Raw genomic sequence first — 11,811 nt, forward strand, 5'->3', positions numbered from 1 at the left:
TGTGTTGTACTTGACACACCAAAACATGTATAGTGAAGATTTATTGACAAAATGTGGTCAACACAGTGGCCTAATACTTTGACCTTTTTCAAGATTGTTCCCCAAAGGATTAAATGTGAAATTGTTTTTCATGCTAGATTTGACATTTGATACAGGTACTTCCTTCAGATAAAACAAATACCCAACCTTTTCATGTAAGCAGTGACACAGTTCAATTGTTTTATTAAAAGATTGTTCAAAATACCAAACCCTGTTTTTTTTTCCAGCTGTATCTACTCTGCAAAACAAATGGCCAATTTAAAACATATTGGGTTATTCAAAATAAAGCAAACATTCTTGCTCGGGGGCGTATTCATTACGCCGATTGTTGCAACACGTTTTAAACAGAAGCAAATAAAAACAGGGTGGGACCTACCTGAAATTTGTTCAATAGAAACAATTGTTTCTCAGTTTGCTTCTTAAACAGTTCATAATGAATACACCCCTGTTCTCAAAGTTCAACTAACCATAAATTCAGAACAAAGATTCTGTCTGGCATTCAGACACAAACTGAAAAGGATCCGGTCCCTGCACCTCGAGCATAACAGGCCTCCAAACGGTATTCTACATATACTCTGCATTATGTTGTAATCATGTGGGGAAAGCATTGAGGATGAGGAATTAGGTTCTCTGCATGCATGCAATACATTGTTTCTAATGTGGGCAGAAAGACACTTGCGAACATAGAAAGAATTTGTAGGGAATACTCAATAATAACTTAAATGGACATGTATGCATGTTCCATACAGAGTTAACTTTTTCAAAACACCTGCCCTGCTCCATTAAATTAAAAAAAAATTATTCTATGTTCACATTGCTTTGTGTTCTCAGAGAACTACTTCATTGCCTTTACTTATTCACCCATCCCATTCAAACACATTAAGAATTAATGTAAGATGATACATTTTATTGCCATAAACAGTGTAGGAAAAAAGAAAAAAAAACAGATCTTTCTATAATACAGTAAGAACAAGGTATCACTTACTAAAATTTCATAACCAGTAAAATGCAAATAAAAATGGTTGCAACACATTCTCAAAAGCATCCTCCCACACAATCTTCTGGTCGGCAGACTAGATTTAGCCAGTCTCCATGGGACAAATGAGAGCAATTGAGTTTTTTTCAGTTTCCTGTTAAAGTAGTACATTTTGCAGTGTCTAAGTGATCCATTTTTTTTGATAAAATGCATATAACTATTAAGATGTGGAAGTCAAAAGTTGCCAGACATCAAGACCGTTGCAATAACCCATGTTTCTGATTTAATCTAGTGTGCGCTTCAGCCGCTTATCTAAAACACTTTTGGCATCGCTCCATTATGCAGGAAGCCATTTTGCCTAGATTTAACAGACTAAGATCAAAAATCTTTCAAAATCAGGTTCCAGAAATACACATTGAGAGACAACAATAAGGATTCAGTTCTCTTGGCAATGTTATCATTTAATATTTAAGACAGTGGAAATTTGAAGCTGAAATGATAATCATTTCACAAATAGAGCAGAAATTTAGGAGGAAAAGATATAAAAGACACCAAAGGAACAGCCTTTTGACAGCTGTATGTCTAAAACTGCAAATCATTTGGTGAACACAAAGGATGCCTTGGGAAAGGTAAGAGAAAATGACACATCAAAGTCCTTACCCAAAGGCAACAGAACCAAACTGAAGCCCCTGTCCCGAGTTCCTTTTGATGTGTGTGGGGTACGGGTCAGGTTGACATAGGCCTGGCCCCTGCCCCGCACAGCAGCCTTGGGTCCAACTGCTTTTTTACCAATTAGATGAAGGCCTGCTTTGTGTTAGCAAGCAGAAAGAGGAACCCAGCGCCTGACTCCCCAGCGAGCTCTTTGGGAGAAGTCTGAAAGATTTTTGGTAAACAAAGCCAGTAGATCCAGAGTAGACTTCCAGAATAATGCAGCCACGTGGATATATCTATTCCTTATCTGCCTCTTTTTCAAGCTTTGAGAATGGGAAAAAAACAAAAAAACATTATGGTTAGACAGGTTCAATTCCAGGGGAAATGTTAAATGATTTAATAGTTGAAACAAAATAGTTAACTTCTACACTTGGATAGTTAAGCAAATACAATGACCTCAACAGCTCCACTAATAACAATTGTTTGTTACTTTCTGAACTGTTCCCAAACTGAACATATGGCTGAACAATGCGTTTTAACGTAACGCCAATTTATATTTGGAAGTCAAAGGGGTAAAACTGAAACAAAAGCAGCACATTTAGAAAAGCCAAGGCTAGCTTTTTCAAGCAGAAATTTGCTTCCTGCAACACCAACTCAAAAAAGTTCTGGGACACTAAAGTCCATGGAGAATAAGAACACCTCCTCCCAGCTGCCCACTGCACTGAGGCTAGGAAACACTGTCACCACTGATAAATCCACCATAATTGAGAATTTCAATAAGCATTTTTCTACGGCTGGCCATGCTTTCCACCTGGCTACTCCTACCCCGGTCAACAGCACTGCACAGCAACTCGCCCAAGCCTTCCCCAATTCTCCTTCTCCCAAATCCGTTCAGCTGATGTTCTGAAAGAGCTGCAAAATCTGGACCCCTACAAATCAGCCGGGCTAGACAATCTGGACCCTTTCTAAAATTATCTGCCGAAATTGTTGCCACCCCTATTACTAGCCTGTTCAACCTCTCTTTCGTGTCATCTGAGATTCCCAAAGATTGGAAAGCAGCTGCGGTCATCCCCCTCTTCAAAGGGGGGGGACACTCTTGACCCAAACTGCTACAGACCTATATCCATCCTACCATGCCTTTCTAACGTCTTCGAAAGCCAAGTCAACAAACAGATTACCGACCATTTCGAATCTCACCATACCTTCTTTGCTATGCAATCTGGTTTCAGAGCTGGTCATGGATGCACCTCAGCCACGCTCAAGGTCCTAAACGATATCTTAACAGCCACCGATAAGAAACATTACTGTGCAGCCGTATTCATTGATCTAGCCAAGGCTTTCGACTCTGTCAATCACCACATCCTCATCGGCAGACTCGACAGCCTTGGTTTCTCAAATGATTGCCTCGCCTGGTTCACCAACTACTTCTCTGATAGAGTTCAGTGTGTCAAATCGGAGGATCTGCTGGCCGGACCTCTGGCAGTCTATGGGGGTGCCACAGGGTTCAATTCTTAGACCGACTCTCTTCTCTGTATACATTTAATGAGGTCGCTCTTGCTGCTGGTGAGTCTCGGATCCACCTCTACGCAGACGACACCATTCTGTATACTTCTGGCCCTTCTTTGGACACTGTTAACAACCCTCCAGGCAAGCTTCAATGCCATACAACTCTACTTCCGTGGCCTCCAATTGCTCTTAAATACAAGTAAAACTAAATGCATGCTCTTCAACCGATCGCTACCTGCACCTACCCGCCTGTCCAACATCACTACTCTGGACGGCTGACTTAGAATACGTGGACAACTACAAATACTTAGGTGTTTGGTTACACTGTAAACTCTCCTTCCAGACCCATATCAAACATCTCCAATCCAAAGTTAAATCTAGAATTGGCTTCATTTTTCGCAACAAAGCATCCTTCACTCATGCTGCCAAACATACCCTTGTAAAACTGACCATCCTACCAATTCTCGACTTTGGCGATGTAATTTACAAAATAGCCTCCAACACCCTACTCAACAAATTGGATGCAGTCTATCACAGTGCAATCCGTTTTGTCACCAAAGCCCCGTATACTACCCACCATTGCGACCTGTACGCTCTCGTTGGCTGGCCCTCGCTTCATACTCGTCGCCAAACCCACTGGCTCCATGTCATCTACAAGACCCTGCTAGGTAAAGTCCCCCCTTATCTCAGCTCGCTGGTCACCATAGCATCTCCCACCTGTAGCACACGCTCCAGCAGGTATATCTCTCGTCACCCCCAAAACCAATTCTTTCTTTGGCCGCCTCTCCTTCCAGTTCTCTGCTGCCAATGACTGGAACGAACTACAAAAATCTCTGAAACTGGAAACACTTATCTCCCTCACTAGCTTTAAGCACCAACTGTCAGAGCAGCTCACAGATTACTGCACCTGTACATGGCCCACCTATAATTTAGCCCAAACAACTACCCCTTTCCCTACTGTATTTTATTTATTTTGCTCCTTTGCACCCCATTATTTTTTATTTCTACTTTTGCACATTCTTCCTTTGCAAATCTACCATTCCAGTGTTTTACTTGCTATATTGTATTTACTTTGCCACCATGGCCTTTTCTTGCCTTTCCCTTATCTCACCTCATTTGCTCACATCGTATATAGACTTGCTTATACTGTATTATTGACTCTTGTTGGTGTGTGTGTGTGTGTGTGTAGGAGGGGAGCAGACAATGAAGGTGTTGTGTAGACCAACAGTGATAACAAGAAGAAGCTCAGCCACAACTGCCATGAACCAAACCATCCGCGCAAACAGTTCTATTCTAATAATTCATGTTATATTGATTTTGTAAACAGGGGCAGAATTCTTGTGGGGATCAATGCCTACCCACATGGAAGCATAACAACCACTTCAGAGTTGGAGTCAAGACACACTTCAATTCCAACACAGAGGGTCAAATAATCACAGTGAAATACACTACTAAAAATGCTGAAAAGTTGGTTACTTTCCAGCTCAATTGTATTCATTCTTTACGGCAATCAACATGTGAATGGACCTTCCCAACAGAATTACAGATAAAGCAGGCACTAGTCACAGAAGCAGAGGTGTACGTAAAAACCATGTTAACAGTTGACATGCATTCACAAGCTGCTCTTTGGGTGTTGGTGTGTTGTATTATTTTTCCAAGAGTATGTGTCTTCTCATCTTGTTTTTATTCCGTCTCGAATAAATATTTCACTCAGAGGGTTTTATTCAGTTTGTCATCTCCGATAAAGGATTGCTAACGAAAGACATTAACGTATCCCGTTGGCATCGTTTCATTTTTCTACACCGCCCCCCGCCCTTCCCTCCCGGGCTCTGAGGCCTGGTCAATCTCTTAAGGTTTGTCTTTCAGAATTACCTCCTCTCTCGGCTTGGCTCCGCCAAATATGGCAGAGTTGGGGTTGGCAACTTGGTTTAGCGGAGCAGCGACCGTGCGTGGCTTCAGCTGAAGCCGTGGTCTCTGTGCCCTCTCCTCTGTGGAAAGCAAAGGAAAAAATGACTAACATGATTAACTGGTCAAGTCAAATGTTATCACATCAAATAGGTGGCCACTGGGTTCAGGGCTTTTTGGGAGATTAAATGACGGGGTCAATATTGACACCTTCACAAAAGATGTACTGTAACAAAAAGTCATCAAATCCCTTTCAATGGATCCATTCTTCCATGACTAAACATTGCCTAGGGTGCTTTTTCTCAAACCTTGATGCCAGAAGTACTGCTTATTTTCAATATTCTCCCCTAAATCAGGGACGAATTCAGGCTTGGGACACCAGTTGAGGAGTCTGTCCAATCAGTGACATCTATCAATCAATTAACCAACCACAGTGGAGAAATAAAAGAAAAACTCCACACTTGGGAGTACCTCTGGTCTAGAGTATTTTATATGAGATAAGAGAGATTGTGACACCGTCAGAGGGTTCTCTGAAGTCATCCGCTCCAGCGCGCGGTGGTGGTCCACCGTCCCTGTAGCGTCCCCCCATGCCTGCTCCTCCACCGCCCCCCCTTCGGTCACCACCGCGGCCACCTCCTCGGCCTCGTCCGAAGTCGTCATCTCCTCTGTAGCCTATACGAGGAGATGCAGAGGGAAAATACATTTTAGACCGCCTTGGGCTCATGCAGGAGTGCAATGTTACAGAACGTTCAGATAAAGTTTAGTGTAGAACAGACATGATTAGCTCGTAGAATAAAGATAAGGAATCTTGTGAGCTCTAAACACCACATTCCTATCAGTAACATTCTAAACATTGCAGATCTAACTAAATTAAATATCCATCCTTGCCCAGCACCTGGAACAGCCCTGTAAGGTGACAAATGAGAATGAGGAACCTCCTGTATGAGTGATAACAGAGGGATAACAAACAAAATGCACCAAGGGACAAAATACCTGTGTAAATCGCAAAAAAAACAGAATTCTTATGGGGGGAGGAAATTACATACTGCTTATATCAAACTATTCTGCAGATTCAAGCATCAAAAAATGGGAGCAATTGGTTTGCTTCCTTAGCTTGGTGCTCACTCTACCAACTGCAGTGCGTGGCTCTTAAACTGCAGGATTCAAACTGGGCCTGATCTAATGACCGGTTGGGGACCGGCTAAACCAGCGGAATGCTCATCCCACCTCCTTCATAGTCGTCTCTGGAACCTCCTCTGGGACCACCTCCACGAGAGCCCCCTCGGCCTGCAGGGGACAGGGCTCAGTTTTAACAATAGTGGTGAGTGGTGCTTAGGGCTAAGGCAGGGGTGAGGAACCCAAGGGCCTAGTGCTGGTTAGCCAAGGACATAGGTTAGTAGTAATGCTTCTAGAGACAGCTAGTTGAAGTCTTTGGTTAGGAAATTAAAGGCAGAAAATATTTAGTTTAGCTGCTCAAATTTGTAGGGTTGTAGAGCTAAACAGGTCAAACAATATTAATACAGAAAAGGAAGCAGGAGAGAAAGGTGAGTGAGTAAGTGTGAATGGATACATTATGAAAAGTGCCAGAAATTCTCAAATCCCAGTATGTAGTGACATACAAGAATAAGGCCACAGAGGCAACAGTAGTGGTAGTAGTACTAGTGCAATGCACACTTCTAAGGACTGATGATTTGATTATAGCGGATTCCATAATCCATTGATCTATAAATGTGATGTACAAGCATCTTGTCATGTTTTTATGACCACAAATGTTTGACTCTTCCGTTATTCTTATAAGTGGAATGCACTGTATGCTTAGGAGGTAGCAAACCAAAACAGAACAGCAAAACTTCTGATAATTGACAGATTTTAAGACAGCCTTGGATTTAAGTATGATGGTGAAAGATGAGTCTCAGGGCAATATTAAAGATGTATAATTATTCAAATCTAGGCCAAGAATTATTGCTACTTCATATTAATATTTACAGTTAAGTCCATCCACAAATCAACTCATCTTGACTCATTAGAGAATGTAAGAGATCAACACTGAATCAGCTGACGTAAGTAATTGACATTTCTTTGCAGTTGTAATAATATACTACATATTAATAATTAAGAAATATACCAAGCAGTAGGAGGAACAAACACGTTAGCATTCCAGTGAGCGCGAGCAGGTACCTCCTCTGTCGTTCCCCCGGAAGCCGAATCCTCCGGCACCCCTCTCTTGCTTTCGGCCCTCTGCTATGTCAACCCTGAGTGACCGATCTCCAAGGAGCTGGGGAGGGGGAAGGCACAAGTCAGCACTAGGAGGAAATGAAACAACGTGGTCCACTTCTCTGATAATGCTTCCAACAATGTTTATGTCCTACAAATATATCACTGTTGGACGCATCACTGTATTTAATTGTCCCTTTTATAAAATGACATTTGTCGTCACTGTGCTAATTTTTAAAGCACTTTGGACAGCAATCTATTTTATGAAAGGTGCACAACAAACTAAGTTGATCATAGTTGGAGACAGTTTTATTTGTTTTATGAAAAAACAGCATAATTTATTCCTTTGTCACGATACCCATATCACAAATACTCAGATTTTCTATACGAAGCAGACTGAACTGTACGGTCATTTTAAGGTATACTCAGCAATGCATGAATAAACAGAAGTATCGGGATGATTTGCAAAAAAAAAGAGGGCAATACCAGAGGAGAATCTCCTTCGCGGTTGTCACACAGCCACCACGTTGTATGAAAGTGAAGTGACCTCCTATGCACATGCGCAGATGCTGTGTGAATGCTCACAAGCGGAGCCTCTTGCATCAGTTCCACTCTGCAATATCTTTGGTTCACATTGCTGCTCATGGCCACGTCATAACGCTGAGGTCTCAGTTTAAGAACTTGTTTAAATGTTAAATAGTTTGTGCTATAGCTTTAAAACATACAGCTGTTAGTTTCCATAATTTCGACTGGAAATTCAGTCCTGTGATACTGAATATTGTGACAACACTTAACCACAGTAACCCTTTTACATTTATGAACCAGATACAAATGAGGACCTGAGAAAACTAATTGTGGGTACTCACAGCACCATCATACGTCAAAGCTTCTTTAAGGGATTCCAAGTCATCAAACTCTACATAACAAAAACCTGAAAGGAGAAAATTGGTTATGAAAAAGAAAACTGTTGCCGTGGCTTGTGATGTTTGTTACTCTATACAAACGGGTGCTTGCTCACCTTTAAACTTGTCTGTTTCTTTGTCTCGGACTAGTCGAACACTCCTGACATTGAGGTCTTTGAAAATGGCGTCTATGTCTCCTTGTACTGTGTTGAAGGGCAGGTTGCCCACGTAGGCTGTGTATGGGGGCTCTGTGGGTAGATCCTTCTGCTTGCGGGGTCCACCAGGTCCACTGCCACCCCTGGGTCTACCAGAAACAAACACTTCCATGAGAGAACAGACTACAAGAGATAGCCACGCCCCACGTACAGGACCCTGAGTTTTTCCTGGTCAAGAATTACTAAGGACTACTGCATCAATGGCTGAGAGTCTGAGCTGGAGATTATGGTTGATAATTGGGACATTAACTGAGTCACAGGCAAAATTGTGGCACAGAGGTAGTGCAGTGATAGTTAAAGTCAGCTGAAAAGTGAGCCTTCCATAAATGATGTACACTAGGACAGATCCATTAACAATCAAAATAACAAAGATCTACAGCTCAGATACCATAGGAAAATACATGTTGCACATACAATACAGGAAATAGGACAAGGCTGTCTGGAAACGGGAGAAAGAGTTGACAAAGAAAAATAATATTTTTCTCAATGAACAGCAGAAGTTCCTGTGCACTGATAACAGCCATTTTGAAAAAAGGTCTACTTGCAATGAATGTTCTATGTAATTGTTTTCCCTACTGAACTTTATTCCCTATGAATACACTGGATAAGAGCGTCTGCTATAATGATTTAAATGTTTTTAAAAATTGTATGCTCCTCATGAGGAGTGGTGGGGCACTGCCAAAACTTCAAGGAACATGTTCCCTTGCTGGCAACAGCACTCCAATCTGACAGGGTTGAGAGAAATGCAGATGGGGTACTGCATGCCTGCAGCATTCCTCGGGTGTCAAAGCAAACTGAGCAACCAGGCTGAAACAAGATGTACAGCCACCTAGCTATAGGCCCCAACAGGGGAAATGGGATATCAGTTGCATAACTGAATCCATTCAACTGAAAAGGGTCTTCCAAAGAAGAGAGTTTGGGCATATAGATCTTTCCCACAATTAGCAAAGAGAGCAAGTGATTTTTTGTAAAAATAACCATGTTGGCTGTTGTGATCTTACATAGCAGTTGATAAGAGTTAAGGTGATCATCTGTAGTTATTTGGCAATGGTGTCAAATGAATTTATGCCAAGTAGCCCAATAGATACAACACTAGTTTCGCTATTTCAGGATCAGGGGCGCCAACTTCATTCCTGTATGAATCAATTAAAGCAGAATATGATTACAACAACTAACGTTAAATGTTATGAGTCACTGACAAGTGTTGGCGGACAGATAAAACCCAGATCTTCATTATGACCATATTTACGTTTATCCTATCCAAGGGATAATATTTTAACTTGATGTCATTTATGCCGGTAGTAACCTAGTCTATTTCAAGTGTTTTCGTTGATTAGGCTACTTTTAATTTCTGGCGAAATGACCTAGCTGGATTGAGTTCCAGAACATATTTTAGTATTGCCGCAACATCGTCAGCACTTAACGTTTACAATTTTCTGTATTGAATGCCTGGTGTCAATGCACGAGTTAGCCCACGTTATGTTAGTTAAATGCGTTGCTAATCGTTCAACCCTTGCTAGCTAGCTGACGAGTGCGCGCATCAAACTAGATAGGAATGGATGCAGGGTGCACTGGGCCCAAACTAGACTAGTTAGCAGAGGTAGCTAGCTAGTTCTCCGCATAAATCGTCATGCAATTATCACAAGCTAACCTAGCGAGCGCACTAGCTAGCTAACGTGACCACTAACTATGCATCAAACGACTTGTGCAATGAATAATGATTGCTAACCAACTAACTAAACATGCTATGTATTGATAATGATTTCGGGGTATGGCGCATGTTGACATCTCGATCTGTTATCACCCGATTTGGCCATTCAACGCAGTCCCTGACTTGCTAGTAGTAGCACAACATGTAGCCCATGTGGGCTGCTTTTTAACAAGATGCTGGCGCCAAGTGCCATGCTGGCAGTCTTGAGAATTGTAAAATGTCTTGCAATCATAACCATGTAATAATATGCATTGTCAAACCGACATAAATAAGTCGCTAACATTCTGTAATGGAAAATTTCACACGCACATCTGGAAGTAGCTAACTATGGTCAATCCACGAGTTTTCCCCGCCCTCAATACCGGCTTCCCATTCATCAAAACAGCGGTGAGAGGCTAGCCACTGGCACTGTCTGGCCCGTGTTCTGAACCCAGGCCTATCTTTCAGAAGAATTTCGAACAAGCCCCTGCTTAAAAGTGAGGCATCGGTGCGTTTTCTTGCATCACCATACGGTAATACTGACACATTCTATTCGTCCAGGTATTTTCTTACCCTCTGCCTCCACCAAAACTACCGTAAGCCCGATCTCGGTCATCGTAGTTATCGTAATCCGCCATTGCCGAGATTGCTGTCGGAGAAAGCAGTTGGGTGTCAAAAGGTCCTTCAATATAGGGGTAGCTGAATTTTAGTTGTCCTTTCAGTGCCTGAACCATAAAACACTTTTGCACAGTCAGATAGATACTACAAGTTAGCTACCCTCAAATCCCCCAACTAATTTAAAATAACAAGATCCAACCCAGTGTCATTCGTTTTTTTGTATCTGGATATTGGCATTTATCCTGGCTGGGCATACTACTACTGTAAGAAACAGGTGCATATGATGTTAGACAATTTGTACAGAAGTATAGGCCTTCTCCATGCTATTATCCAAAGGAATATCAATGTGGCCTACCACCAACCCAGCTAGAGTTACACCATGCCAACATGGTCTCAGAGCATTTCGTATTATTCTTTACCTAAATCTGAAACATTCCTTTAGTGTGATATGTTACGAATAACAATTCGTATTATGTGAAGCGAATATACCAAATGTAAAATATATATGATAATATAATATAAATAAATATTATGAATTTGCGAAACGTATTATACTGTAAGTATCAAACGTAAAAGTGAAAGCTGACAAAGTAAAAATCTGTCGTTCTGCCCCTGAACAAGGCAGTTAACCCACTGTTCCTAGGCCGTCATTGTAAATAAGTTGTTCTTAACTGACTTGCCTACTTAAATAAAAGTTAAATAATGTTTTTTTTAATGTATAAATCATTTCAAATTGCTTATATAAAAATGTTTTTATTTTTTATTTTACTTTATTTACGGATAGCCAGGGGCACACTCCAACACTTAAACATCATTAACAAACAAAGCATTTTTGATTAGTGAGTCCGCAAGATCAGAGGTAGTATATCTCCGCTGGCTGCCCCACCACCACAGAAAGCACTGAGCTAGGCTGAAACACCTGCATGTTGGAGCTCCCTTACTCACGAAAGCAAAAAAGAGACCATGTTTGTATGTGGTTTTATTAACAATTAACAAGGGAGTTTGGGCATATAGATCTTTCCCACAATTAGCAAAGAGAGCAAGCGATTTTTTGTAAAATAACCATGTTGGATCTTGTGATCTTACATAGCAGTT

At 41.4% G+C, this 11,811-nt stretch overlaps 1 protein-coding gene across 2 annotated transcripts; it reads right to left on the minus strand.

Moving 5' to 3' along the window:
• Positions 1–10,782, minus strand: LOC135552453 (eukaryotic translation initiation factor 4H-like). 2 transcript variants are annotated; one of them, XM_064984098.1, is made up of 8 exons: positions 10,672–10,782; positions 8,310–8,491; positions 8,158–8,222; positions 7,256–7,352; positions 6,305–6,364; positions 5,594–5,749; positions 5,045–5,160; positions 1–1,989 (listed from the first exon to the last, which is right to left on the minus strand). In XM_064984098.1, the coding sequence occupies exons 1-8, from the start codon at positions 10,734–10,736 to the stop codon at positions 1,963–1,965; spliced, it is 768 nt and encodes a 255-aa protein (XP_064840170.1). In that variant the 5' UTR covers positions 10,737–10,782; the 3' UTR covers positions 1–1,962. The 2 variants fall into 2 exon arrangements, with proteins under 2 accessions (XP_064840170.1, XP_064840169.1); XM_064984097.1 differs by having other exon boundaries at positions 8,310–8,497; positions 10,672–10,780.
• Positions 10,783–11,811: the final 1,029 nt, after the last annotated feature.

This window comes from Oncorhynchus masou, chromosome 13 (genome assembly GCF_036934945.1).
Source record: "Oncorhynchus masou masou isolate Uvic2021 chromosome 13, UVic_Omas_1.1, whole genome shotgun sequence".
In the NCBI taxonomy this organism is placed as follows: Eukaryota; Metazoa; Chordata; class Actinopteri; order Salmoniformes; family Salmonidae; genus Oncorhynchus; species Oncorhynchus masou.

Excerpts from the sequence above, each read along its gene's own strand:
- LOC135552453 (XM_064984097.1), bottom strand. The coding sequence starts at position 10,736 with ATGGCGGATTACGATAACTACGATGACCGAGATCGGGCTTACGGTAGT. Across the intron at positions 5,161-5,593 it reads CTTCAGAGAACCCTCTGACG|AGGAGAGGGCACAGAGACCA; the intron begins GTGTCACAATCT and ends TGCTTTCCACAG. Across the intron at positions 1,990-5,044 it reads GAGCCAAGCCGAGAGAGGAG|CTTGAAAAAGAGGCAGATAA; the intron begins GTAATTCTGAAA and ends CCATTCTCAAAG.